At 37.2% G+C, this 26,817-nt stretch overlaps 2 protein-coding genes, 1 long non-coding RNA gene and 1 pseudogene across 5 annotated transcripts in view; 2 read left to right on the top strand and 2 right to left on the bottom strand.

Annotated features, from left to right (window-relative positions):
* LOC127418402 (UV-stimulated scaffold protein A-like) overlaps positions 1-174 on the bottom strand; it is a 31,289-nt pseudogene extending 31,115 nt beyond the window's left edge.
* Positions 175-2,614: 2,440 nt separating this feature from the next.
* Positions 2,615-3,531, top strand: LOC127418401 (trypsin inhibitor ClTI-1-like). The gene is made up of 4 exons (XM_051659055.1): positions 2,615-2,775; positions 2,923-2,963; positions 3,055-3,164; positions 3,316-3,531. Exons 1-4 carry the CDS (start codon positions 2,730-2,732, stop codon positions 3,359-3,361), a joined length of 243 nt encoding a protein of 80 aa, XP_051515015.1. The 5' UTR covers positions 2,615-2,729; the 3' UTR covers positions 3,362-3,531.
* Positions 3,532-4,894: 1,363 nt separating this feature from the next.
* Positions 4,895-23,030, top strand: LOC127418403 (uncharacterized). Of its 2 annotated transcripts, XR_007893422.1 has the most exons (5): positions 4,895-7,382; positions 17,896-18,101; positions 18,541-18,578; positions 22,218-22,291; positions 22,891-23,030. It is a non-coding gene; the product is annotated as an uncharacterized LOC127418403 (long non-coding RNA). The 2 variants fall into 2 exon arrangements; XR_007893421.1 differs by lacking the exon at positions 4,895-7,382 and having other exon boundaries at positions 15,322-18,101.
* neurl1b (neuralized E3 ubiquitin protein ligase 1B) overlaps positions 8,675-26,817 on the bottom strand; it is a 49,334-nt gene continuing 31,191 nt past the window's right edge. For both annotated transcript variants that reach the window (XM_051659043.1, XM_051659044.1), the window contains exons 2-5: positions 22,859-23,425; positions 14,573-15,298; positions 10,219-10,341; positions 8,675-10,139 (exon numbers count right to left, since the gene is read on the bottom strand). In XM_051659043.1, coding sequence (XP_051515003.1) covers positions 9,892-10,139; positions 10,219-10,341; positions 14,573-15,298; positions 22,859-23,425 — 1,664 coding nt within the window. In that variant the 3' untranslated portion in view covers positions 8,675-9,891. The remainder of the gene's footprint in view (positions 10,140-10,218; positions 10,342-14,572; positions 15,299-22,858; positions 23,426-26,817) is intronic.

The following is a 26,817-nucleotide window of genomic DNA, read 5'->3' as shown; positions in this document are numbered from 1 at the left end:
CCAATTACAGCCTCAAGTCTTTTTGAGTATGATGCTACAAGCTTGGCACACCTATTTTTGGGCAGTTTCTCCCATTCTTCTTTGCAGGACCTCTCAAGCTCCATCAGGTTGGATGGGGAGCGTCGGTGCACAGCCATTTTCACATCTCTCCAGAGATGTTCAATCAGGTTCATGTCTGGGCTCTGGCTGGGCCACTCAAGGACATTCACAGAGTTGTCCCGGAGCCACTCCTTTGTTATCTTGGCTGTGTGCTTAGGGTCGTTGTCCTGTTGGAAGATGAACCTTCGCCTCAGTCTGAGGTCCAGAGCGCTCTGGAGCAGGTTTTCATCAAGGATGTCTCTGTACATTCTTCCATTTACGGATGATGGAGGCCACTGTGCTCATTGGGACCTTCAATGCTGCAGAAATCTTTCTGTACCCTTCCCCAGATCTGTGCCTCCATACAATCCTGTCTCGGAGGTCTACAGACAATTCTTTGGACTTCATGGATTGGTTTGTGCTCTGACATGCACTGTTAACTGTGGGACCTTATATAGACAGGTGTGTGCCTTTCCAAATCATGTCCAATCAACTGAATTTACCACAGGTGGACTCCAATCAAGTTGTCGAAACATCTCAAGGATGATCAGTGGAAACAGGATGCACCGGAGCTCAATTTTGAGTGTCATGGCAAAGGCTGTGAATACTTATATACATGTGATTTTTTTTTTTTTTTTTCGATTTTTTTTTTTAATAAATTTGCAAAGATTTCAAACAAACTTCTTTCACGTTGTCATTATGGGGTATTGTTTGTAGAATTCTGAGAAAAATAATTAATTTAATCCATTTTGGAATAAGGCTGTAACTTAAAAAAATGTGGAAAAAGTGAAGCGTTGTGAATACTTTCCGGATGCACTGTATCTGTAACAAAAGTGTACCGCTTGTAACAATGTAAATTATCTAGGACAGACAGACAGACAGATAGATAGATAGACAGATAGATAGATAGGCAGACAGATAGATAGACAGACAGATAGGCAGGCAGGCAGGCAGACAGACAGACAGATAGATAAATGATAGGCAGACAGACAGATAGATAGGCAGACAGACAGACACACAGACAGACAGACACATGATAGGCAGGCAGACACATAGATAGGCAGACAGACAGGCAGGCAGACAGATAGATAGGCAGACAGACAGATAGGCAGACAGACACATAGATAGGCAGACAGACATATAGATAGGCAGACAGACAGATAAGCAGACAGACAGATACAGACAGACCGACAGATAGACAGATAGAAGGCAGACAGACAGATAAGCAGACAGATAGATAGGCAGACAGACAGGCAGGCAGGCAGGCAGGCAGGCAGGCAGATAGATAGGCAGACAGACCGACAGACCGATAGATAGATAGATAGACAGACAGACAGATAAGCAGACAGATAGATAGGCAGACAGACAGGCAGGCAGGCAGGCAGGCAGATAGATAGGCAGACAGACCGACAGACCGATAGATAGATAGATAGACAGACAGATAAGCAGACAGATAGATAGGCAGACAGACAGGCAGGCAGGCAGGCAGGCAGATAGATAGGCAGACAGACCGATAGATAGATAGATAGATAGATAGATAGATAGATAGATAGGCAGACAGATAGATAAATGATAGGCAGACACATAGATAGGCAGAGAGACACATAGATAGACAGACAGACAGACAGACAGATAGATAGGCAGGCAGGCAGGCAGACAGACAGACAGACAGATAGATAGAGAGAGAGAGATAGGCAGGCAGGCAGGCAGGCAGATATAAAGTCATATATACAGAATTACAATGATCAGGGTTGCCTGATCCCTTTATAACCACATTAATAATAATTAGCATAGTAAAGATCTATGTTGCAAATATTCACCTGATCTAGACACTGTTAATTCAGCATAACAGTCACCATCACCTGACTGTTCACCAATGACTGAAAGCTTCAGATTTCAGCTTTGTGTCTCTGATTTGTCTCTTTATGTCTTTGAGTGGGAGAAATGACACAACGCGTACCTCATCCACCTGCTATAATAAAGAAAGCTCTATATATTTGGCGATATTATAACACATTTATGCTTCCGTTCAGAATAAAAAAAATTTTTTTTTTTTTAAAAAAAACTAATTTCAGCGTCTCTCTCGTCTATTTAAGTAATGTAAACACAGCTCAACTCATATAAAAGGTAACAACGGCGTCGATTCTACCGTTTTCAAAATAAGAGTCACCCTCACGTGAAAACGGAATGCTCTACAACTGAAACTTTACAACGGAATTGTTAATAGAATTCTACAATAATACAAATTATTTCGTTTTTATGTGAAGTGTGTGTGTGTGTGTGTGTGTGTAGTCGTGCACCTGTTCCTCACGCGATATATTTGGCATAGCTCATGATTATTAATGACGTAACTTGGCGTTATTTGGTAAACGTCCAGTGTCATAGCCTAATTAATATTCATGAGCCAAGCCTTTATTAAAAATTCGCCCACTGAATACCGCCCACTTGTCTTTCAGCCAATCAGTAAGGCCAACTGTCCAAAAGACACGTAACCTAATTAATATTAATTAAAACAAGCCTTCATTGTACACTCGAGTGACGCACTTTGTAAATTTGTAAACTTGTTGTGGGTGGGTACAAGAGTGCAATAAATAGGCTTCACTCAGACCTGAGGGCGATTGATTAGGCAGTCAAGACATCCCTCGACAAAGATGTTAACAATGCTGGCTCGGATTTGTCTGGTATTCTGTTTGGCAGGTGTGGTTTTTAACTCATTTTGGGCATTAGGAACATCAGAAGTCTGATGTTTTCGTAATGTTTTTCACTAAAACCTTCTACAATGGATATCTTGTATGTTCTACAGTAATTACAATATTTGTTCCACTTTCTATTTTCTCTAAACAGCTCTGGCAACAGCAGCTGTCATTCCTGATGGCTCAAAAGTGGTGAGTTGATGGTTATAGCCTAATCATGTATTAGTTTTGCTCACCTGTCTGTATCTGAGTTATGTAACTGTCTGAATGCTTCTGTTGCCAGCCTGACTGTTCGATATACCACCTGCCCATCTGCACCCGAGAGTATAACCCTGTGTGTGGTACTGATGGGGTTACATACCCCAACGAATGCTCACTGTGTCTGGAAAATATGTAAGTCACAATTAGTTTGTGGTTTGTTTGATCCTTTATCTACAATTCAGATGGTCATAATGTTCCATGCAATGTCTCTTGACTCAATGTCATGTAGTTGTTTGAAACCACAGACTGAAAAACATGTTGTTGTTTGACTGTCTTGTCATAGGGAGTTAAAGGTCAACACGCTGATCTCCAGACAGGGTGAATGCTGAGACCCAAATACGCCTATTTTTGTTTGGAATGTGAAAAGGCTGTGGTTGAATTGCATCTTTATTTTTAACCAAATTAAGTTTTAACCCCAAGATGAAGTGTTTGGTTCCTTTTATTGTATATCCATTCAGTTTTAATAGAACAAATGCGTAAATAAAACCTGATATAACTACTTTTCAGTTTCCTTTTTTTATTATAAAAGATGTCATTTTAAAGGTACACTCTGTAAAAACTAAAAGGAGAAAATATATACACGCAGTACTGTGCAAAATTCTTAGGCACTTAAGATGTTTATTTATATCTTCAGCTTTAGTGTGTCAATAGGAAATATAAATGTTAGACTCCCAAACATTACTTTTGCAAAAGAAAAGCTTAGAATAGAAGAACAGGGAGCCCTGCAACAGATGTCATGGCCCCCACAGAGCCCCCCACTGAACATCGTGTCAGTCTGAGATTATATAAAGAGACAGAAGCAATTGAGACAGCCTAAACAGATAGAAGAACTGTGGTGAATTCTCCAAGAAGCTTGGAACATCCTATCTGCCAAGAAAAACTGTGTCCAGGTGTACCTAGGAGAATTGGGGCTGTTTTGAAGGCAAAGGTGGTCACACTGAATATTGATTTAGCTTTTTTATGTTTACTGGACTTTGTATAATGTTAATTGATAAATGAAAACTATTTATGGCATTATTTTTGAAGAAATCCTCGCTATGCAACATTTTTCACAAGTGCCTGAAACTTTTGCACATAACTGGTGTGTGGTGTGTGTTTAATTATTTTGTCTTCTTGGACTTAAACTAACACCTAGGGGCCTGGTTGTAGCATCCATTTAAATGTTTTCAGTTAACAATGTCATCGTAAAAATTCCCTGTTCACAGTCAGCCATGATCAATTTAATACATGAGTGAAAATGTCCAATAATGGCAGTTATTATCATTTGAGTAGTATTTGTCTGGTCATGTGATCATAACATGGCCCCTCTCCATGTAGAATAAAACGGCTTTGATAAAGGGATAGTTCACCCAAAAATGAAAATTCTCTCATTTACCCACCCTCCTGGCATCCCAGTTGTGTATGACTTTCTTCTGCAGAACACAATTTGAGATTTTTAGAAGAATTCCTCAGCTCTGTTGGTTCTCACAATGCATGTGAATGGGTGTCAAAATTTTGAAGCTCCAAAATCCTCATAAAATGAGCATAAAAGTAATCCATATGACTCCAGTGGTTTAATCCATGTGTTCAGACATGATATTATAGGTGTGGGTGGGAAACAGATCAATATTTAAGTCTTTTTTTTTTTTTTTTAATTATTATAAATTCTCCTTCCTGCCCAGTAGGGGGTGATATGCATGAAGACTGTGAATCACCAGAAACACAAGAAGAAAGCAAAAGTGAAGTGGAGATTGACTGAGCAGGGAGGAGAATTTATAGTTCAAAAGGACTTGAATATCGATCTGTTTCTCACCCACACATATCATACTGCTTCAAAAGATATGGTTTTAACCACCAGAGTCATCTGGAGTACTTTTATTTTGCCCTTATGTGGATTTTGGAGCTTCAAAAGTTTGGCACCCATTCACTTGCATTGTATGGACCAAAAGAGCTGAAATGTTCTTCTAAAAATCTTCATTTGTGTTCTGCAGAAGAAAGAACGTCACACACATCTGGGATGGCATAAGGGTGAGTAAATGATGAGAGAATTGTCATTTTTGGGTGAACTATTCCTCTAAGGTTACAGATATAACTGGAGTCTTTATCTCATGTGAGTGGTCATGATTTTATAAGTCTGTTTTAAAGTTCCAATTAATATCTTTAGGTGTAATTTGTTTTTAAATGAGGAAATAATTACTGTGTGCACCTTTTTAGCATTAACTGAAGTAATGCAAAGAGCTCCCTAGCACTTTTTAGGATGAATATGAAGAATAATAGTGTTCTTTCTAACAGTGGTTCTCAATCCTAGGTTGTGAAAAATGTTCCATTTGTTATATAAACACTGTGCCTGTACACACAGTCAACTTTAGAGAGATGAGAAGGGTTGTTGTAGATGATAAGATAATATATCTGTGACACATTAGGTGTGTGAACTGTTGCTGACTTGGAGTAAGTGCATTGCTATGTTTGGAATAGCATACTACTACTGTTTCTGCTGTATCTAATACACAAGTCAAAATTTGGCCAAGCAACTGTGTAGAATTTCTAGAGCCTTCATATCTAGTATCTTAAATACTAGTTAACATCCCTAACGGGACTATTAGTTTTATCTTCAAATCCTAAACATATAGACAAGAACACATGATCAAATGATAAACAAACAGCAACAAGGTTCCTTCAAATTATGCTAAGCAGTTGCAAAATCACACTTTGCTCTTAAAATAAACATAACAATTACACTAGATGGATGGTCAAAACATATGGTGTCATCTTCCTGTACAATGTGCCATATCTCAGATCTCTAAGCTAGAAATGATGAGGGTAAGCAAGTTTTGTAGAGTTAGAACAGGACAAACTGGTTAATTTGTGGAACATTTCAGCAGGTGTCTCCCCTGTAAGGGTGACCCCAGGAAAAGGTTGTGTGGCTTAGAAACAGCATATATTTGGTTACTTTGAATACTTCCCTTTTATTTCCAATAATGCATTATGTTTTCGGGGTTTTTTTTCTGAAAAGTGAAAAAGTGAGAAAGGAAAATAAAATGTTGCCATAGCTACACCGCACTGATACAGGGTTAAGTAGTGAAGTACAAAACAGCACTGCAAAACGTTTACTGAAGGAGTGAATTCCTCCCAAAATGCTTTAACAGTTAGACAGGCCCAAGTATTTTAAGATGACTTCATAACTTTATAGCAGATCCGATGTTCTGTTAAGTCTTTTCAGTATCGTAACGCATATCCTGTATTTAGAATGACCCAAAGTGAGATGAAGAATATGGTATTTGCTGTTGTTATTTCTGAAGATAAAGTCTAGACAATATATTGTAAGAGGACTGGAGAGAAGATTTTAAGATGCAACCAAGAATAACACATATAACACTAGCAACTGAACAGATTGTATGTATACTATAATCATTTCTAACATTGGAATCGAAACTTGTTCACACGATGTTCAGTGGAGGGCTCTGTGGGGGCAATGGCATCTGTTGCAGGGCTCCCTGTTCTTCTATTCTAATCTTTTCTATTGGCAAAAGTAATGTTTGTGAGTCTAACATTTATATTTCCTATTGACACACTAAAGCTGAAGATACAAATAAACATCTTAAGACAAATGCTTTTGTGAAAAACGTTTTAGTGCCTAAAACTTTTGCGCAGTACTGTGTGTGTATATATATATATATATATATATATGAAATACACCTAATATTTTAATTTGACTTGGGGGAACTGCAGGTTAATTAAATAAAACCTAAGTCTGAACTAGACTCATTGACATACTGAAATAAAGTGGGCTAATTAAAAACGAACCTTTTTAAGCTATAAAGAATACCTGTTATTTCATAAACATTTTCCTGGTGGTGGTCAGAAAAGCTAATTCCTGGGGATCAGAGTGATCAAACTGTTATCTTTGTTTACACTGTTTTAATATGAACTTTGTGTCCTGTTGCAACCAGATCAAAGAAATGACTCATGAATTCACATCAAAGAAACACATTTATCCACCCTATATTGGATAGTTCAGTTTGTCTTTGGATCACTCCCTCAAATAATTGAAATGTTTTCATCTTCTAACTTATTACATTTATTACAAATTCTCATTTATTCCTTTAGCAGATGCTTTTGTCCAAAGTGACTGGAGGAATGCCTCAAATATGCATTCTGAGATTATTTACAATAACTTAGTATATAGACTCTCTCTAGTCCTTGTTTGTGTGTGTGTGTGTGATGTGATCAAACATTGGGGTGTATCCTGTAATACTGCAATAAAAAGCCCAATCAACTCATCACAGCTCAGTTTCATCACATCGGCTGACTTGTGTCTCGGGTCATGAATGATGTTTGCACGGGGTGTCCTTGTTCTTCTCTGTGTTCTAGGTGAGTGCTATAATTATTCATTCTACAATAATCAGGAAGTTGCATATTGGCCCCAAAAGGGAGTACAATGTACATTGATCCTTATATTTCTCTCCAATTTAATTTGATTAATAAGGGTTTTACAAATTTTAATAGAAGTCAAACATATTCTTTAGAATTTTGACTCTTATGTTTGCTGAAATTAGATACTTGGAGAAATGTGTAAACATACAGTGGCTTAAAAATGTATTTGCATTAGATAAAATATCAACCAAGTGGCACTAATTTTAAAGATGAGATAAACAAATTGTACATACATACAGTTTTATGTGTGACTTAAGTACTTTTTGGGAGCACAGACAGGATGACCCCTCTACTGGTAACAATGATAATGTGCATGTTTAATGCAGCCTAGTATTTACAAATTAAACACTCTTATATGAGTATTTGCTCTTGCCATATCATAAAAAAACAGTGCACAAACAGTGGCCATATCAGATGGCGCACGAGTGGTAAATAATTGTACAGAACTGCTGTTCGAAGTTAATTTTTTTCCCCCTCTCCTGGTACAAAATAGCAAATGTTTTCTACTCTTTATGTTGCCAGCCTGTTTGCTCAAGTACTCTGATGTTATGTGCCCAATGATCTATTCACCCATGTGTGGCACCAACGCAGTTATGGGTAGTTTTGCCATTATTAATAAAACACATTATATATTTCAAATATAACTTACTTTTCTGCATGTGACTTGCTTCACTAGTACTCCTTGACCAGCTCCTTTTCATTTTGGGTGAACCATCCCTTTAACAAGAACATTTACTTCTGACACCTTTAAAAGGCGATTATAATTTCTACTATAATGCAGAATTATTTTTACTTTTTGGTTGAGGCGATTCTTTGCTTTACTTGTATCCCAGTCATGGTTCATTGATTACTGAAAAGAACTGACCCGTTATTTGTGGTTTAACTGAATTTTTATAGTGGTCCATTGGACAAAATGAGTACTAGGAAATTCCACTGTTTCAAATATGAATAAAATCCACATAGTTTCCACATTTGCAAAGTCAAAATCTGAATTAGAAATCTGACATTAAACCACTTCTACCACATCAAATGAACATTAAAGATTTTTTGTTCTTTACTTAAAATGTTGTCCTCCAGGTACACATCATAAATGACTTCAAACAAAGGGGATAGATGTGTTTTAGTGCAGAGTTTACCTCTAGATATAAGTGCAACAAATTTCCAAACCCTTCAACTGACATAGTACAAGTCTTCTTTTGTCTTTAACACAGCAATCAGAATCTCAAACAAACACAAAACAGTTATTTTTTATTTAAAATCACAACCACATTTGTAGCCCTGTATATTAAAGTTATAGTTCACCCAAAAATAAAAATTCTGTCATGTTTTACTCACCCTCATATGTTCCAAACCCCAATGATGAGTGAACAAGCTTCTCTCACAGTGCTCAGGAACATTCAAAAAAACATTTTAGCCTATTTTTAAGATTTACACATTTCCATTTCATGACGAAATTCCATCAGATTAAATAGTGTAATGTTAAAAGAAATTAAATTAATAAAACGTAAAATAAATAGTTTTTTATTTAATTTTTTTTAAAGAATACTCAATTCAATTTAATGGAATTTTGTTCTGAAATTTATATGTGTAAATCTCAAACCAATTTTTTGAGTGAATGCACAACGGACATCATGACTTTCATGGAAACATTTCACAAGAACTTCACTGAAATGGACTGTACATTAAAACTATACTGGGACAGATCATATCACCACGACATTTTTTATTGTTATTTTTATTTATCAATAATATAATAATTAATTAATTATTGTCAATTAATCATTTAACTTCAATTTAAACACATTCTGCTATAATAAGATTCTAAATTTTACAGTGTGTTCTTATTACTATTTTAAATAAGAAAACTTACTCCGGTCCATTTTGTAGTCGCATGGACTACTTTTATGATACTTGTGGATCCTTTTTTTAAGCTTTAAAATGAGGCACTACCCGCTGTCATTGTATTGAATCTACGGACCGAGATATTCATTAAAAAAATCTTTCTGTGACGCACAAGAAAGAAACTCATACAGGTTTGGAATGACGTGAGGGTGGGTAAATAAAAAAAATAATTTTTTTTTTTTTGGGGGTGAACTATCCCTATAATCAATTGCTTGTTAAAAACCTTCTTTTTGCATGTCCAGGTCCCTCTGAATAATTTTCATTTTTAAACTAATACCTATACAAAAACTCCCAGATATGATTGTCAAATCCACACACTAAAGAAAGGCACTAATAATATCTGATTATCAATTGTTATCAGACAAACCTTTGTTAATCCTCATAAACCATGCCTTCATTTTACATTTGTCTTTAGATAAAATGTTAAAACCAGAGCTGAGATAAATATGGACAAGAGCGTAATGCTACACAAATCAAAGCTACATATACATGATATTAAACCATAGCTACTGAGTTTTTGGCTAAATCCTTTGATGTAGCCCCTTCACGGCCTGTAGGTTTTGATAACGTCTTTTATGGGTCTCCGACAGATGGGACAACAAGCATTAATCTGCCTCTTGAGTCTCAGTCCGCAGTCATTACACAAACACATGTGTCCACACGTATAGATGACAGTGTCCACCTCCTGATCGAAGCAGACTGTGCATTCACTGTTCTTGCTGCTCAACGGTGTGTCTGATGAGGAGAGAGTGGGTGAGACAGGTGGACTGAGGGGTGAGCTGGGAGCCGTCACTGAAAAATACATTACACAACATCAGAACTGTAAAAACTAATTCATAGTGCTGTAACACAACAATTGATCAAGGCTTACCAAGAGAGGACTCGGAGGCAGAGGAGGATCTGTTGACACTGAAAGCCAGATCAGAGTCACTGTCGTCAGGTGTTGATCCCTGAGACACTGATGAGGAGGTGGGTGGACTGGCCTGCACTGTTCCTAAAAAAGAAAAAGAACATCATTACACTGGACATCTGCTGTCACGAGAACAAAGCTAACTGTGCAAACTACTGTATGCCTTAAACCAGGGGTGTCTAAACTATGGCCTTTTAATAAACAACAGAATTAGCCCTACTATTGAGAAAACGACATGAAATTCATAGTCTTCCACTGCAAAAGTGCTCAACAGGAATTTGGAAAACTCCAGACAATGAACAAGAGCAATCTTAAAGGAGCTTCACTAATCAGAATTGCAAATATAATAATTCTTTCCAAATATATGGAATCTCACAGAGGCCATGCGTAATTATTATTTTTCCGTTTTGTTTTCTTGAAATCATGACTTATTCAACACCACCATTTACATTAGCAGTGTTGTTAGGGATTAAAATATATATAATTTCATTACTGTAGCCTTTTAAAAAACATGTGAAATAAAAATTGGAGTGTTGTCGTTTTAAGGTTATGTCTGTTAGTTTTAAGGTATATGCTACTCTATTTTTTTTTTTCTCCCCAGTTTGGCATGCCCAATTCCCAATGCGCTCTAAGTCCTCGTGGTGGCGTAGTGACTTACCTCAGTCTGGGTGGTGGAGGACGAATCTCAGTTGCCTCCGCGTTTGAGACCGTCAATCCACGCATCTTATCAGGTGGCTTGTTGAGCGCGTTACCGCGGAGACGAAGCGTGTGTGGAGTCTTCACGCTATTCTCCGCAGCATCCACGCACAACTCACCACCCGCCCCACCGAGAGCAAGAACCACATTATAGCGACCACGAGGAGGTTAACCCAACGTGACTCTACCCACCCTAGCAACCGGGCCAATTGGTTGCTTAGGAAAACAGAATGGATTCACAGATACAGTACTGTGCAAAAGTTTTAGGCACTCGTAAAAAATGTTGCATAGAGAGGATGTCTTCAAAAATAATGCCATAAATAGTTTTCATTTATCAATGAACATCATACAAAGTCCAGTAAACATAAAAAAGCTAAATCAATATTCAGTGTGACCACCTTTGACTTTAAAACAGCCCCAATTCTCCTAGGTACACCTGGACACAGTTTTTCTTGGTTGTTGGCAGATACGATGTTCCAAGCTTCTTGGAGAATTCATCAGTTCTTCTATCTATTTAGACTGTCTCAATTGATTATGTCTCTTTATGTAATCTCAGACTGACTCGATGTTCAGTGGGGGGCTTTGTGGGGGCCATGACATCTGTTGCAGGGCTCCCTGTTCTTCTATTCTAATCTTTTCTATTTGCAAATGTAATGTTTGGGAGTCTAACATTTATATTTCCTATTGACACACTAAAGCTGAAGATATACATAACCATCTTAAGACAAATGTTTTTGTGAAACATCTTAAGTGCCTAAAACTTTTGCACAAAATCCAGGTGTGCAAAGCTTGTCGCATCATACTCAAAAAGACTTGAGGCTGTAATCGCTGCCAAAGGTGCTTCAACTAAGTACTGAGTTAAGGGTCTGAATACTTATGTCAATGTGATATTTCAGTTTGTTCCTTTTAATTAATTTGCAAAGTTACTAAAAATCAGTTTTTTGCTTTGTTATTATGGAGAATGGAGTGAAGATTGATGTGGAAAAAAATTATAATTTAAAGCATTTTAGCATAAGGCTGCAAATAACAAAATGTGAAAAAATGAAAGCGTCTAAATACTTTCTGAATGCACTGTATGTAATACAAGTCTTGTTTTATGGAAGTAAACTAAGTAGATGTTGGTGGGCAATGTTTAAAACTAAAGGATTTCGTATGAACTGTAAGATTAATGCTTACGTGTCTTTGAAGTCCATCGCAAACTGACTGCGGGAGTGTGTGTAGATGAAGTGTCCTTTTTATTTGGCTGATAAAGGCTTTTAAGTGGACATTTCACCTCGGAAACTGCTGCAATACGTTTAATGAACATGTACTATAATTTTGCAAGAATGTTGATGTAATGTCGCTTAATATTCATGAGATCAGGATGAATTTATGTCCAATAAAATGTTCTCTAGAATTAGATTGTCCCCTAATATTACTGTCTGACCAGCAACAGAAAGTAGCAAATCATGTTTTAATAGGACATATGTGAACATGAAAGAAAACTGCAATCCTCAAGCAATTTCATGTTGTGAAAAATAGTATTTCCAAAATGTTTCATGCCAAGGACCCCCCAAATATGACAATCAACTTGCGAGGGATCCCCTCCTGTAATATATACAGGTCGCTAAATATTTTTGTGTATAAAGACCAGAGAAAAATTCTGAAAAATGTTAAGTGTGATATAATAAATAAATAAATCATTTAAATATTATCTGTGGGGATGCACCAATGTCTCAGACAATTTTTGACCAAATTAATACCATCAGCTATAACCATATTAAAAACTGATGGTTTATTTATCATTGATTATGTAAAGTTATTGCTTTGTGTCAAGTTTATACACATTTTTCTGTGTAATTTAAAGAAATACCTACCAAAATAATTGAAATCCAAAAATGTCGAATATAATAATTCATAGTAAGAATTCATAATATGTCAAATGTGTGTTCTATAGTTTAAAACAGCAAAAACAGAAGTGCAAAATAACCTTTTTTCCTCCAACATAAATTGTCTTTTTTTTTTTATCTTTTATTGTGGCTCTCTTACAATTTTGGCCTGTAATGTGTTACAGATCCAATCCATGTTCAATGGAAATTATTTATTGTTAGAAGAATAAAATTGCTTTTTTTCATCTTTATACATTTTTAAAGCATAATTTCTAAGCAAATCAGTGATCTGATGACAAAATAAGATAAGTAAATGGCAAAATATTGGTATCAGCCAATAGTTTTTTCTTAAAATATGTGTTGTATTGGCCAAAAATGTCCATATGGGTGGATCCCTAATTATTCTGAAAATATTTATCTTAATTTTAATAATATATGTTCACAGCATATATTTTTTTTACCCAAAAATTGAGTGATGTTAAATGTATAAACCTGAATAGAGGCAATTCAATTAAACAGAAATGGTAATAATGTCAAATACATAGTAATGCTACATATAGTTTTTTACTTTTTTACAATTATGACCCGCTAGCACCCCCTCGCGTCCCCCTGGGGGTCCCCAGACCCCAGTTTGAAAACACCTGTGCTAGAGCAAAAAGTGTCATTAAAACTCGCATATTAAGCAGTAAAAACAATGTAATTACGGCAATCTAGTGTTTTTTTAATTATTACAGCCATGTGGGCTTTTACTCCTTATTTTTGTGCATCTGGCCCCCAATAAAAAAAGTTAAGACACCCCTGACTTCAACTGAAAATAGCAGCACAATTTCAAACTAAACATCTTCTCGATATTAAAGAATGTGTAGCCTAAATAAAGTAGGCTATGTTACACAATCTGTAATAAAAGATGACAGCATATTCCATTTTCCATTCTGGGCAGGAATGCCACATTCCATTTTTACTAAGATCGCAAGACATTAATGTGTGAAAACTTTTTCAATTGTCCCATGGTGTGAGTTTTATTTCTTACATACGGAATGTTTTGAGTGCATGCTCTTCATCAGTTAGAACCAAGTGGATTAAAATGAAAGGAACAGAGAAAACTGTTTTTAACCACTGATTTCTTTCCTTTTTGGAGCATGTCATGCTGTTATGAATCATATAATTGGACTCAGAGGGAATTATTTCAGAGCACTGGAATAAGAAATGTGGCATCGTGAAATAAGGCTGGCTGTAGGACACATGTTGGAATATATTTCTAAGGGGAAGAGGAACCCTGGGAGAGAAACTAGCTTATCCACAATTAGGTCATTCCAAAATTGCAATTTCAAATGTTGTAACTCACTTAAGCAAAGCAAATGCATTTAATGTGTAAATGCATTTATGCCTGCTCTGAGCAGCGTGAAACAGTCTGTGTAAATGCACCTAAATGCCACTTCAGATGCAGCCTCTGTGCCACCTTTGCAATGTAAAGATGGCTTTAGGTAATAACATCATTTCTATAGCATGGCAGGACGACAAGAGCATAATATCATACCATTTGTTTGTAGTTGGTGTAGTTTCTCAATTTGTGTTACATGTAGTGTTGGCTGCATGCATCAAGCTTATCCATTCAAACCAAAGTTATTGTAATAAAAATGATCAAACAAGTATTCTTCGTATATCCTTTTTCGTATATGCATGAAAAACTACAAACAAACATTTGGTGCCAATCTAGCTAGGCCCTGTGGAGTGATTTTGTAAATACAAACCTAATATCCTGAGTCGGTTCACAGCCCCGTGCAGAGTGAAGAAGGCCCACAGAACTTGAGACGAGTCGACACAGAGCAGACGGCCACGCGCCCCTCCGTTAACGCCGTGATGCACCTCCCCATTGGCCAGAAAAGTAAAACTGAGCACATCGCCTGCCGCTGGCACAGGAAAACCCCTGTACACCACCCAGTACTCCTTACGGTCTAGAAGAACTTCCGGGTCAGCGGGAAGCTCGCCCGCATTGAGAGTGCCTGGATCACAAGAAGTCATACCAAATAGAAACGCCCCAAAATATGGCAAGCCTAGATGGCCGACCTCCATATACAGAGTCTCGCCCACACGAACAGGCCTGTCGCTGAACATCAGAGTTCTGCTGCTGTCCAGAAAGTGGGTGCACGCGACCGTGCGGTCATTAGAGAGGACCACGTCAGGACCTCGCACCGGGTGAAAGTGTAGGTCACTGTCGAGGGGCGAGGAGAGGCCACGGACAGCTCTCTGGGTGCTGAAGGCATTGGATGAAGAAGGGGTAGAAGATGTGGAGCTGCAGGGGATAAGCTGGTTGTAGTTGCTGAGCTGAAGTGTGGCAAACTTAGCTGCGGCGGCCTGGTTGGTCTCGAGCTGGTTGTTGTTGTAATTGGCTGAGTCGTGGTTGCTCTGGGGCAGATAGGCACTGAGTCGAGCCGTGCTCAGACAGCTCGTGCCCACGCTCTCAGCAAATGTGCTTTCTGAAAGAAGAAAGAGAGGTCAGTGAGTTGTTACAGATTAAGGAGACACTTTAAATTCTTCTGCTCTAATAACAAAAGTGCATCTAATGTCTTAGCGAAAAATATTAATGGGTGAATCTCCAACATGATCACACAGGAAGTCGGCATGTTGTTTCCGAGAGTTCTGGTACACTAGGAACGGCCAGATTATGCCGACTCACGACAAGCGGCATATCCTATCAGATATTTTTGCATGGGCTCCAGTGTGTTTACCTTCCCTTGCACCGCAACTGGAAGCGTGTTGCGTCAGCAGCGTGCGAGACCCAGCTTTGTATACCACGTTGAAAAAAGGAAATAAATCGCAGTCAAATAATCAGTGACGAGTGCGATTCGGAGGTTGCATTTTTCCCTAGGCTACATTTTTACTCCACTGATGGTAAGGTTTCCCCTTCACTGTATCATAGCCTGTACAGCTGTAATTCACCCATATGCCCCCAACAACACTTACAGCTGTCACCACTGGGGGCAGTGTTTTGCATTTCAGTAAGTACAGACCGATTTTAGCTAAAGAAAAGTAAAACTGCTTCCAATTTCACTGAATGATCAGTCTAGAATCTCACAGTAAATGTCAAGAATAGAGCACAACAATCTGGTTCCGGAAGTAAAAATCCCATTCATTTTTGCCATAGACAAACTGATTATAAATGATAACTTTTTAACCTTTAAAGACAGTCCTACCATGAGCTTTGAGGTTGTTAATTGATGGTATATGCTTCTGTTGAAGCCATCAGTCTATGTTATTTCAACTTCATTAAAAAAGAAAATCATGTTTAATAGTGGAATTTCTGGTGAAGAACTACACTACCTATGATCCTAAAGGGAAACAATCCACGAATCATGGCAAACCAACCACGGAAAATAAGCTCTGCTGCAACCACCCACTTCCATGACGCACTTTTAAACTACTTAAATATTTGTGTTTATCTGAATAATTTGCAATACAATTAAAATATATCTAAACTTTTAGACAACTACTTCAAATTCAATAGTTTTATTTATTTCCAATGATATTCATTCAGTTACTTCTTTTGCAATGCTTCATGGGCTTGTAGGTCATTCCCTCACTGAAGACATTAAGTACAAAGTCTTGTACCTATGTCTTATCGTCCGATTTTCAAATACTTATTTTTTGGGGGTTTGAATTAACGTTTGTAATGTTGTGATTCATCTCAGAACTGGTTGATTTGAATCATGGCTTAGAACGCTTTTATGAAAGATTTTATGAAATCCTCATGGAAAAAATTAATGGAAAAAATACTTCTAGAAAAAGACAGCTGAAAATGTGGTCTAGCATTGTTACACTCTATAAGTCATATTTAACCCCAAAATCTAAAGAAAAAAAAATAATAATTTGTGTTAAGAAAACGAAGCCTAATTTTAAGACCATTTACTGACATTATTTTCATCACAATTAAGTAAGGGATAATGCACAGTAAGCCGCCCATTACCTCAAAATAAACTTTGATAGGGTGATCAGGATCCTGATGAAAAGTGGAGTTTATTTTTTAGGGCTTAATTTTGAGATGAGCAGCTGACTGTATATTATCCTTCTAATTACATGGCTACTTACCAACTAAACAAATAAATGGACTATTAATCTGAGTTTAAATTATTTTCCTATGTGAGTTTCCTATGCGTCTCTCCAATGGTATGCACTCTATAAAGCAGTATTAATCTCCAAGATCGCATATCATTTTCACAACTTGTTTTATCTGGAGTTTTTTGTCTTCAGAAATTTTTCGGAAAGATGTTTTGCTAACAGAATGCTAAATACCAATTTAAACATCTTTCAACCCATTGATGAGACGCTCAAGCCTTGTTTTCATTCACGTGAAAAATTCAATTTGGTGTTACTGTGAATAAGGTCCATAGGTCTGGGTTTGGTCATCTGCTTAAGGAGGCTGGAACACTTTCTGCAGGAATACATAGCAGCCCTGACCAAATAAGGTCAGGGATCTCGGCAGACAGAAGGTAAACAAAGTCCTTGAGCTCTGGAGACAAAGAATGAGAGAGAGAGAGAAAGAGAGAGAGAGTGATAGAGAGACAGTGGAAGAGTTCATGGACTCCTATTCTCAGTTTTTGGAGCTATTTGTGGATATTTTATCCACAAATTCTGAGGCTGTGGGATTCAGTGGGCTGGACTCAAAGCCATCCGTCAGGCAGGATGAGATTCATCTGGCATTGAGCCCTTTGGTGCTGGACACAGTTCCAACACGCTATATTCCATCACGCTCATTGCGATCGCAAAATCATGGCCTGTTAATAGTTCCTAGAATATCTAAATCCACAAAAGAAGGTAGATCATTTTCCTATTTGGCTCCTTAACTATGGAATAGTCGCCTTAACACTGTTCGAGACGCAGACACACTCACTCAGTTTCAGTCTAAACTAAAGACTCATCTATTTAGCCAGGCATACACCTAATTTATCCTTCAACTCACAATTAGGCTGCTTTAGTTAGGTCTGCTGGAACCAGAAACATTTCTCATAATCTATAACTCTGCAATAAATTGAATGGCATCTACGATAATATTATTCTATTTGTTTCCCTGTCTCAGGATTGAACCTCAGGATTCATATCCCGAGGTTACCAGATCCAGCCAGATCCACCTCCGCTCTTGCTTGGTATCGGACTCCACTGCTATGTGTCTCTGAGTGATCATGACGACTAAACGCAGCCGGTGCCAGCCAGACATCACTTCAGTCTATTACGATGGACTTCAAAGACATTAGTCATTAATCTTATAGTTCATACAAAATCTTGGTATAAACACTGGCCCTTAACACTTAGTTTACTAATTTAAACCATGACTTGCACTGCACACAAATAACTACTATTGGCATTATATTCATGCTGTTTAGCCAGAGGGGAACTGGCCCCCACAGTGAGCCTGGTTTCTCCCAAGGTTATGTTTCTCCATTAACCAACATCTGATGGAGTTTTGTGTTCCTTGCCACAGTCGCCTTCGGCTTGCTCACTGGGTTTCTAAATACAATTATTATTTAATTATTTATTTTTATACACAATTTACATATTTAATCAAACTACACAATGATCACTCTAAGACTTTATAGATATTACAGTTTTCATTTTCTGTTAATGCATGATTTTCTGTAAATGTGTGTTGTGAAAAGTGCTATACAAATAAGAATGACTTGACTTGGCTAAAACTCTGCTAAACATCTCTTTTTGTGTTCCACAGAAGACAGAAATGTCATACAGGTCTGGAACAACATTAGGGTGAGTAAATAATGAGCAGAAGAAATAATCCCTAATAAGTAATACAAGTAATAATGCCTACTTGCCTTCGGAAACAACAATGACTATCATAGAAGGGAAAAGGAACTAACTCCATCTGAATTTGGAGTAAAGCCTTAAGTGTCATAACCAAAGTGACATATCCCACATGACCCTTCTCTGACCTACTTGGAGCTGCTACAGTTTATGAAAACATATCAAACTGGAGCAACTCTTGATAGCTTTTGGATGAAGACTTGTAAATAACTAGTGTAGTGTGTTGAATGACATCAAAAGCTATAATTCTCCAGGGTCTATTGGACCAATTGATGTTTCTGTAACATTATAAAAGCAGGACAGCATTTTCAGTAGATAAATACAATGGGGTGCAAAAGTCAACTAGAAAAAATACTTTAAATTTGCACTCTTTTTGAACAACTTAAAAAAAGAAAATAAAAAAAAATTATATTGTCAACATAACGATTTGAGTAAAAGATTTGGGTAAAAGGTTAAGACATTTATTTGAATTCAGAATTTCTTGTAATTTGGTACGTGCCTCTTTTGCTTTAATAGCAGCATTCACACTGGCATACACTCCAAATGTTGTTCAAAATCCAAACCTGATGATCTGTTATTCAGCACGCTATGAGAATGTTCATTTAACTGAATGTTGTATGGCTGTACACTGGAAGCTCCTGTCACCAAGACAAATTCCTTGTATGTGTAAGCATACTTGGCAATAAAGCTCATTCTGATTCTGATTCTGATTTAAGCATCTTGTGTGCTCCTTTTGAACTAAGGAGTTAATGATTGTTTCTACAACTTCAGACACTTTCATTTCCCAGGGGTTGAATAAAAATACAAAACACAGATTGCAACTTCTTTTCTTTTTGTTATATAAAGGTTTCATTAAAACTTAATTGAAAACTTTTTACCAAGCCAACTTATTGTTGGAACTTTTCAAATGATTTTTTATTCTTGTCCCAGACTTTCAATATTAAACTATGGAAATCCATTATAAAAATATAAATTATTACATGTTTAAAACTATGATAATCTAAACAAAGAGTGGAATATGAGAAGGCAATGTTTGAAGAAAACTAAGAAAAGGTAAATATCACTTGCAGACAGAATATTTATGTATATTGGGCGTCATTTACAATCATTTTTTGCCAGATAATGCAAAAAGTTAAAAATGTGTATTTAGGATACATAAAATATTAGCTATGTAAAAAAGCCTAGCAAGACAAAGGAGGTGGCCATTTTATTTCCAAAACATTTTCATCACTGTCATTTCTAGCACAGAATTCTATTAAACACAACAGAATTTTAGATGTGGTGGAAATGACACTGTGGTTTTGAATTTTAGAAAAAATAAATGACAAATATCTGGTGATGCATGTCCACATACTGATGGACATTGATTGTTTTTTTTTCTTTTTTCTCCCAATTTGGAATGCCCAATTCCCAATGTGCTTTTAAGTCCTCGTGGTCATGTAGTGATTCGCCTCAGTCTGGGTGGCGGAGGACAAATCCCAGTTGCCTCCGCATCTGAGACCGTCAACCTGTGCATCTTATCATGTGGCTTGTTGAGTGCGTTGCCACGGAGACATAGTGCGTGTGGCGTGTGCGCCATCCACCGTGGAAACCATGCTCAACTCACCACGCACCCCACCGAGAACAAACCACATTATAGCGACCACGAGGAGTTTACCCCATGTGACGCTACCCAATTTGGATGCTTAGAAGACCTGGCTGGAGTCACTCAGCATGCGCTGGGATTCGAACTAGCAAGCTAGCGAACTCCAGGGGTGGTAACCAGTGTATTTTACCACTGAGCTACCCAGAATGAGACTTTACTTTTTAGAAATCCACAAAGCTAAAAGTGGCTGAAGATGAAGAAACACCCTAACATGGTCAGTTTCACAATGTCACTTATAAATTGTCAGCAAATTTGTGACATTGGCCATTTTAACTCCTTTGTACAAAAGGTCAGATTTCTTTGCTTCCATTGAAGCACACAACATGCTCTTTGGAATGTTCTCAAATCATGCTGATTAACATGGATCATCAGGTTTTGAGCAAATATTGGAGTCCATGCCAGCTTGAGTGCATGCCATAATAAAAGCAAAAGGAGGACATGCCAAATACTAGGGATGTGCCAATGTATCGGTTGCCGATATTTATCGACCAATTAATTAAATTAAAACCACTGGCATATCGGTGAAAACACCACTTTGCAAAACCGATGGTTTATTTATAACTTATTGGTAACACACTTTGTAAAAACTCTGAATTAAAATGTACAATCCAGAAATAATAATAGCCACAATATGAAGTGTTGGCACTCCTAAGAGTAATATTTCATTTACATTTTTTCATTTTCACGTTAATGTGGAAAAAACGCCATAAATGGATGTGACAGTTGTGAAAGCGGCACTTAGCTATAGGCTACATGATGAGGGAAGCCATCCAAAATGCTTTGAAACCAGCAGACTTTGACTTCTGAGACTTAATATATAAGTATTACATATATAATTATATTGTATAATATCCACTTATGATGCATAATTGATTGAATTAAGATCGAAATCACAATATGGTGGTGCACGATTACTAAACCTTAAAAGGCTACGTTTCAAAATACAGTCTGTATTCAGCTCTTCAGTCATTGCTGTGTGAGCAAGTGGCGCCCCCTAGCAGTCTGTATGGCATTATCCATTATACAAATATAATACAGAATTTTTTGCTTCTTTGGTTAAAACTTTTTATTTTTCCATGATGTGGTTGATATTTCCAAGAAACTGCTCAACATATGCATTAGGGGTGCCACGGTGTATGGTGCTACCAATTTTACCCGGTACAAGGGACAACACTGGTGTGAAATTTTATACTGGGTTAAAGGGGGAACATTGTGAATGGAACTTCCAATATCAGTACAATAGCCTAATGAATAGAATAGCCTTAAATAAAGAATAGCTGCCTGATGAAGAGTTTGCGACCCATGATAAATTAGCCTAAATAACACATTGAAAGCCAGATGTTCTTTACCAACATATCAAATTACACAGGCAGCAAAGTACGGGCACTGACAGAAGATGTTTAACTGCAGGTAGCGAATATAATGTGCATGGTGGGTAACTGTAAGACGTCTCGGATTCGGAATGCTGTTAGACGCGCTTGAAGAAACACACTATTATATTTTTAAGAACAGATGACAGAAAAGCCGTCTATGCACATGTCTGACACGCTGTTTGTTTGGAGGCGTGCAGTCTCGTGGAATATGCGTATGTAAAGGGTTCTCACTCTTTCTTTGTTTCAGTCTTCTGAAAATCTTTTGCAAGAATAGTATCGACTATGAGAATGCTGTAAATGACCTCAGACCATCATAGCTCAGGAGGTGCTTTGTGTTCAGTTCACTTTATTTCCACAGAGCAGTTCGTTGTGAACGCAACTCTGCAGGGTCACTTTATATATAGCCTATACATCTGTGATTAAATCATAAAATAATATAAAAACATGTTCACCTCGAACCATGATTTATATTTCAGTGATTATTATCATCATTATAATTATTATATTTACATTTATAATTCTTTTTACATCTTAATTTGTATTAGTAATTTTCTGCTGTTGTCATAGACGGATACTTGCCTGATGACAAATGGAAAGGTGGTTAAATGCCGAAGCAGCTAAACTGGTTCCTGGGATGAAAGGTAATAAAACACCAACATTAAACCCGCAACAACCCACAATAAGTGATGTATTTGCCCGCACAACGAAATACCTGACTGGTAGCCCATGATGGAGAGAATGCACGGATGAAGTAGGTTCGTTGCCAAAGAGATGTTGCCCTTCACAACTGTTGAAAAGCCATCTTTCAAAAAGTTCATGGCCTTATTTTTTACCTTTTGTAATAATAAGGTTTTTTAATTATTAAGAGTGCCATGGTTATCTAGCTTTTTTTTAAGCTTTTGTCAATTTTTAAAGCATAATTCCTAAGTAAAACTGTGATCTCATGGCAAAATAAGGTTCATGGCAAAATATCAGTATCGGCCTACAGTTTATTTGTTATAATCGGCATCGGTATCGGCTAAAAATCCTTATCGGTGGATCCCTACCAAATACTAACCAATTCTGAAAGAAGAAATCTGAAATTCATGTACATGTTTGACCTTTTACAATCTGTAATAAAAATATTAGTATTAAATTACAAAATAGTGCAAAATAGATGCATTTTCACTAGTACACTTTTGCAACCCACTCTAAACCTGAAAACTCACCTAACAATGTTACTTCCTGTGTGATTCCATAGATGTCTATGATGGCCCAGAGTGGACAGGCAACACTTAGACCACAGTGGAAGAGGATGGGCTCTCCATCATTGATGCTGTAAAAGACCCGCCCGTGTCGGTCAGCCCAGAAGGCCAAAACATTGTCTCTCATGGCCAGTCTCTCAGGCAGGGCTTTGGCCCAGAATCCAGGCCGGGTAACCAGGTCAGGGCAAGCATATTTGGGGATGTCAGCTAAGGCAAGCTCGCTAGGGTCTAAACTGGTGAACCCAAAGCGTAGAGCCCCACTCCAGCCCGTGTGCACTCCCGAGAGATGCAAACGCACCTTCTCGTACAAGCGTACGGGGCGTTGACTGAAGGTGACACCATTGCAGAAACTGTTCTTGCGCGTGGCCCGCCGCAGTTGTGCGTCCAACCGGATGTTTTTGCCCTTGGCGTGGGGGTGAAAACGGGGTGACTCGATTCTGATTGGTGGGGCAGTCGTGCGGCGCTCCACTCCACTGTTAGAAATAGCGCAGTACTGGCGGTTTGCCACCGGGCGGTGCTGTAGACTGACATCTGTTTGAGCACAGCAATAGAGCACATTAGCCACATCACATTACAGGGTGATTGTAATTCAATACAAACAAATGGCATATATGATTTATGTTTAAAATAATTTCCAATTAAAGTCTTGAAGCAAAGGGTGACATACCTTATACTAAGTTATTCTGATATTCATGTACATTTTTCAACCTTTTACTTAAATTGTAACGCTGATAATATAATTTGCAGTGCAAATTTTTTTATTAAATTAGAAAAAGATCCAAAATAGAAGCATTTAAACAAGTGGTCTCAAACTTCTGGACCCCATTCCTCAAAGTGATATTGTGAATAGCATGAGAGCATTGGTTTTCACCATAAACATCTACAACATACATTTCTCAAGGGCACTGAAAAGGCATTATTCCAAGAAACGATGGCATACAAACAGCAACACTAAAGATTATGATGATGACAATATTGACAGTGCGGCCATAAACCACTGCACATATAGCACAATCAATGTAGAGCAAATCAACAGCAATAAATCCTTTGTACTGTGTGCATGACCGATTTCTCAGTGCAAGGAACAAATACTGGATGTGTCTAAAATAGCACAAGTATGAACATACTTAAATCTGATCTGCCACTGCCATTATGAAATTGTGTGAATCTCATGAAGAAATGTCCATGTCATATCCACTCAAAAACCAAAAGAAAGTAAAAATTTATAATTATATTTTGCATGTAGAAAATGAAGACTATTTTAGGACCTTTACATTTTTATGACTTTTGACATTACTTTCAAAACAATTACATACATTTCCCACTCAATTTCTCAATTTAAGGTTCAGTTAATGCAGTAGGTATCATGACCTGAAAATACAATTGTTTACTGTTAATTCATGTTAGTTCATAATGCATTAACTAGTGTTTATGGATACAACCCTGAATGTTAAAAATGTATTAGTATATGTTGAAATTAGCATTAAACAAGATTAAAACATGCTGTAAAAGTATTAATTCATGTAAATTAATGTAGGTATCTAATGCTAACAAATAAACATTTTGTACACATTATAAAGTGTTACCTAATTATATTAAATGTTTTAAGCTTTTTAGTTAAATCAGTATAAGTTCCATACAACAAACTAAAATACTATCATTATGTTTTGTTACACATGTACTTTACAATTTAATAAAAAAAAAAAATAAAAGTCACCTTACAATACCATGACATGAATTCCTTTTTAAATTACAATTGGGAATATAGGGAGGAAGTTTAAATATGCTTATTTAAAGAGAGAAAGTAATGCCACAATGCACAATATATTAAAGGTCCTAAAAAAGACTTTTTATTTATGCAAAATATAAATATATATTTATATATTACAATCAGCCACAACATCAAAACCACCTGCCTAATATTGTGTAAGTCCCCCTCTTGCCGCCAAAACAACGCCAACTCGCATCTGCTATTCTTCTCACCACAATTGTACAGAGCGGTTATCTGAGTTACCGTAGACTTTGTCAGTTTGAACCAGTCTGGCCATTCTCTGTTGACCTCTCTCATCAACAAGGCGTTTCCATCCACAGAACTGCCGCTCACTGGATGTGTTTTGTTTTTGTTTTTGTTTTTTGTGTGTGAAAATTCCAGGAGATAGGCAGTTACAGAAATACTCAAACCAGCCCATCTGGCACCAACAATCATCCCACGGTCTAAATCACTGAGATCATATTTTTTTTTCCCCATTCTGATGGTTTATGTGAACATTAACTGAAGTTCCTGACCCATATCTGCATGATTTTATGCACTGCACTGCTGCCACACGATTGGCTGATTAGATAATCGCATGGATGATTGTTGGTTCCAGATCATCACCAATCCTCCACCACAGTGGGTGTGAGATACTGTGGCTTAAAGGCCTCTCCATGTCTCCGCCTAACCTTTAGATGACCAGGTGGAGGATCGGTGATGATCTGGAGGTGCTTCAGCAAGGACGGAATCATGAAGATTCATCTTTGTGAAGGACACATGAATCAAGTCATATACAAGGTTATCCTGGAAGAAAACTTGCTTCCTTCTGCTCTAACAATGTTCTCCAACTCTGAGGATTGGTTTTTCCAGCAGGACAATGCTCACCATATCAAGACCCTGTCATGGCCAGCCCAATCTCCAGACCTGAACCCCATTCAAAACCTCTGGAATGTGATCAAGAGGAAGATGGATGGCCACAAGCCATCAAACAAAGCCGAGCTGCTTGAATTTTTGTGCCAGGAGTGGCATTATGCCACCCAACAGCAATGTAAAAGACTGGTAGAGAGCATGCCAAGACGCATGAAAACTGTGATTGAAAATCAGGGTTATTCCACCAAATATTGATTTCTGAACTCTTCCTAAGATAAAAAATTAGTATTGTGTTGTTTAAAAATGAATATGAACTTGTTTTCTTTGCATTATTCGAGGTCTGAAAACACTGCATCTTTTTTGTTATTTTGATCAGTTGTCATTTTCTGCAAATAAATGCTCTAAATTACAATATTTTTATTTGAAATTTGGGAGAAATGTTGTCAGCATTTTATAGAATAAAACAAACAAATTTCATTTTACACAAACACATACATATAAATAGTAAATCCAGAGAAACTGATAATTTTGCAGTGGTCTCTTATTTTTTTTTCCATATATATATATATATCACACTGTATATACTGTGTGTGTGTGTGTATATATATGTTTTAAGATGACTGTTCGCAAAAAATGCTAAATCAATTATAAATTCCCATTTAGTTCTTTCTTAGTTGTACAGTAGTACCACATTTTATTAAGCAGTGATTTGATTGAGAGATATTCAAGGTTTTAGCTGACTGAACTACTGTTTATGTACCAATTTGCTCTGATCTTTGTACAGACAATCAGTGAAATGTACCATGCCACATTTCCCATGTTAGACATTATACCTAATTACATATAAACCATGATACTGCCATTAAACATGCAAACGTAACATCTGTAGCATCTGTGGTTTCATTTGTCAGGGCGTGTCATGGCTATTGTGATTTTCTGTGTGAATTATTGTGGATGTACTCAGCGTACCATCATTTTGATTGAAAATTCCATTGTCCTTCAGTGAAATATAAGCACGTTATTTAAAAAAAAAAAAGACATTATGAACAAGACCTGCATGAAACATGACATGCTTCATATTTCTTGACAGAAAAAGATTGTGGGTGTGACATGATACATAGAATACATTTGAAATATATAGAACTGTTTTCAATTAAGTCATTGTACTTTCCATTGCACTGCATTTAGAGTTTGGAGACAGGTTGGAATCGCAAGGCTGTAGTCGAACAGCGTCTTCCATAAACAGATCTAAGGCAGAAGTCATAAAATACCACAGTCACCTCCTCACATTCTGTGATTA

The sequence above is a fragment of the Myxocyprinus asiaticus genome, chromosome 27 (assembly GCF_019703515.2).
Source record: "Myxocyprinus asiaticus isolate MX2 ecotype Aquarium Trade chromosome 27, UBuf_Myxa_2, whole genome shotgun sequence".
Taxonomy (NCBI): Eukaryota; Metazoa; Chordata; class Actinopteri; order Cypriniformes; family Catostomidae; genus Myxocyprinus; species Myxocyprinus asiaticus.
The sequence above is the reverse complement of the archived record's forward strand: the minus strand, read 5'-3'. Positions and strand labels throughout refer to the sequence as shown.

Coding starts and splice junctions, on each gene's coding strand:
- LOC127418401 (XM_051659055.1), top strand. CDS start 2,730: ATGTTAACAATGCTGGCTCGGATTTGTCTGGTATTCTGTTTGGCAG. Junction 2,776..2,922: donor TCTGGTATTCTGTTTGGCAG/GTGTGGTTTTTA, acceptor TTCTCTAAACAG/CTCTGGCAACAGCAGCTGTC. Junction 3,165..3,315: donor TCACTGTGTCTGGAAAATAT/GTAAGTCACAAT, acceptor GTCTTGTCATAG/GGAGTTAAAGGTCAACACGC.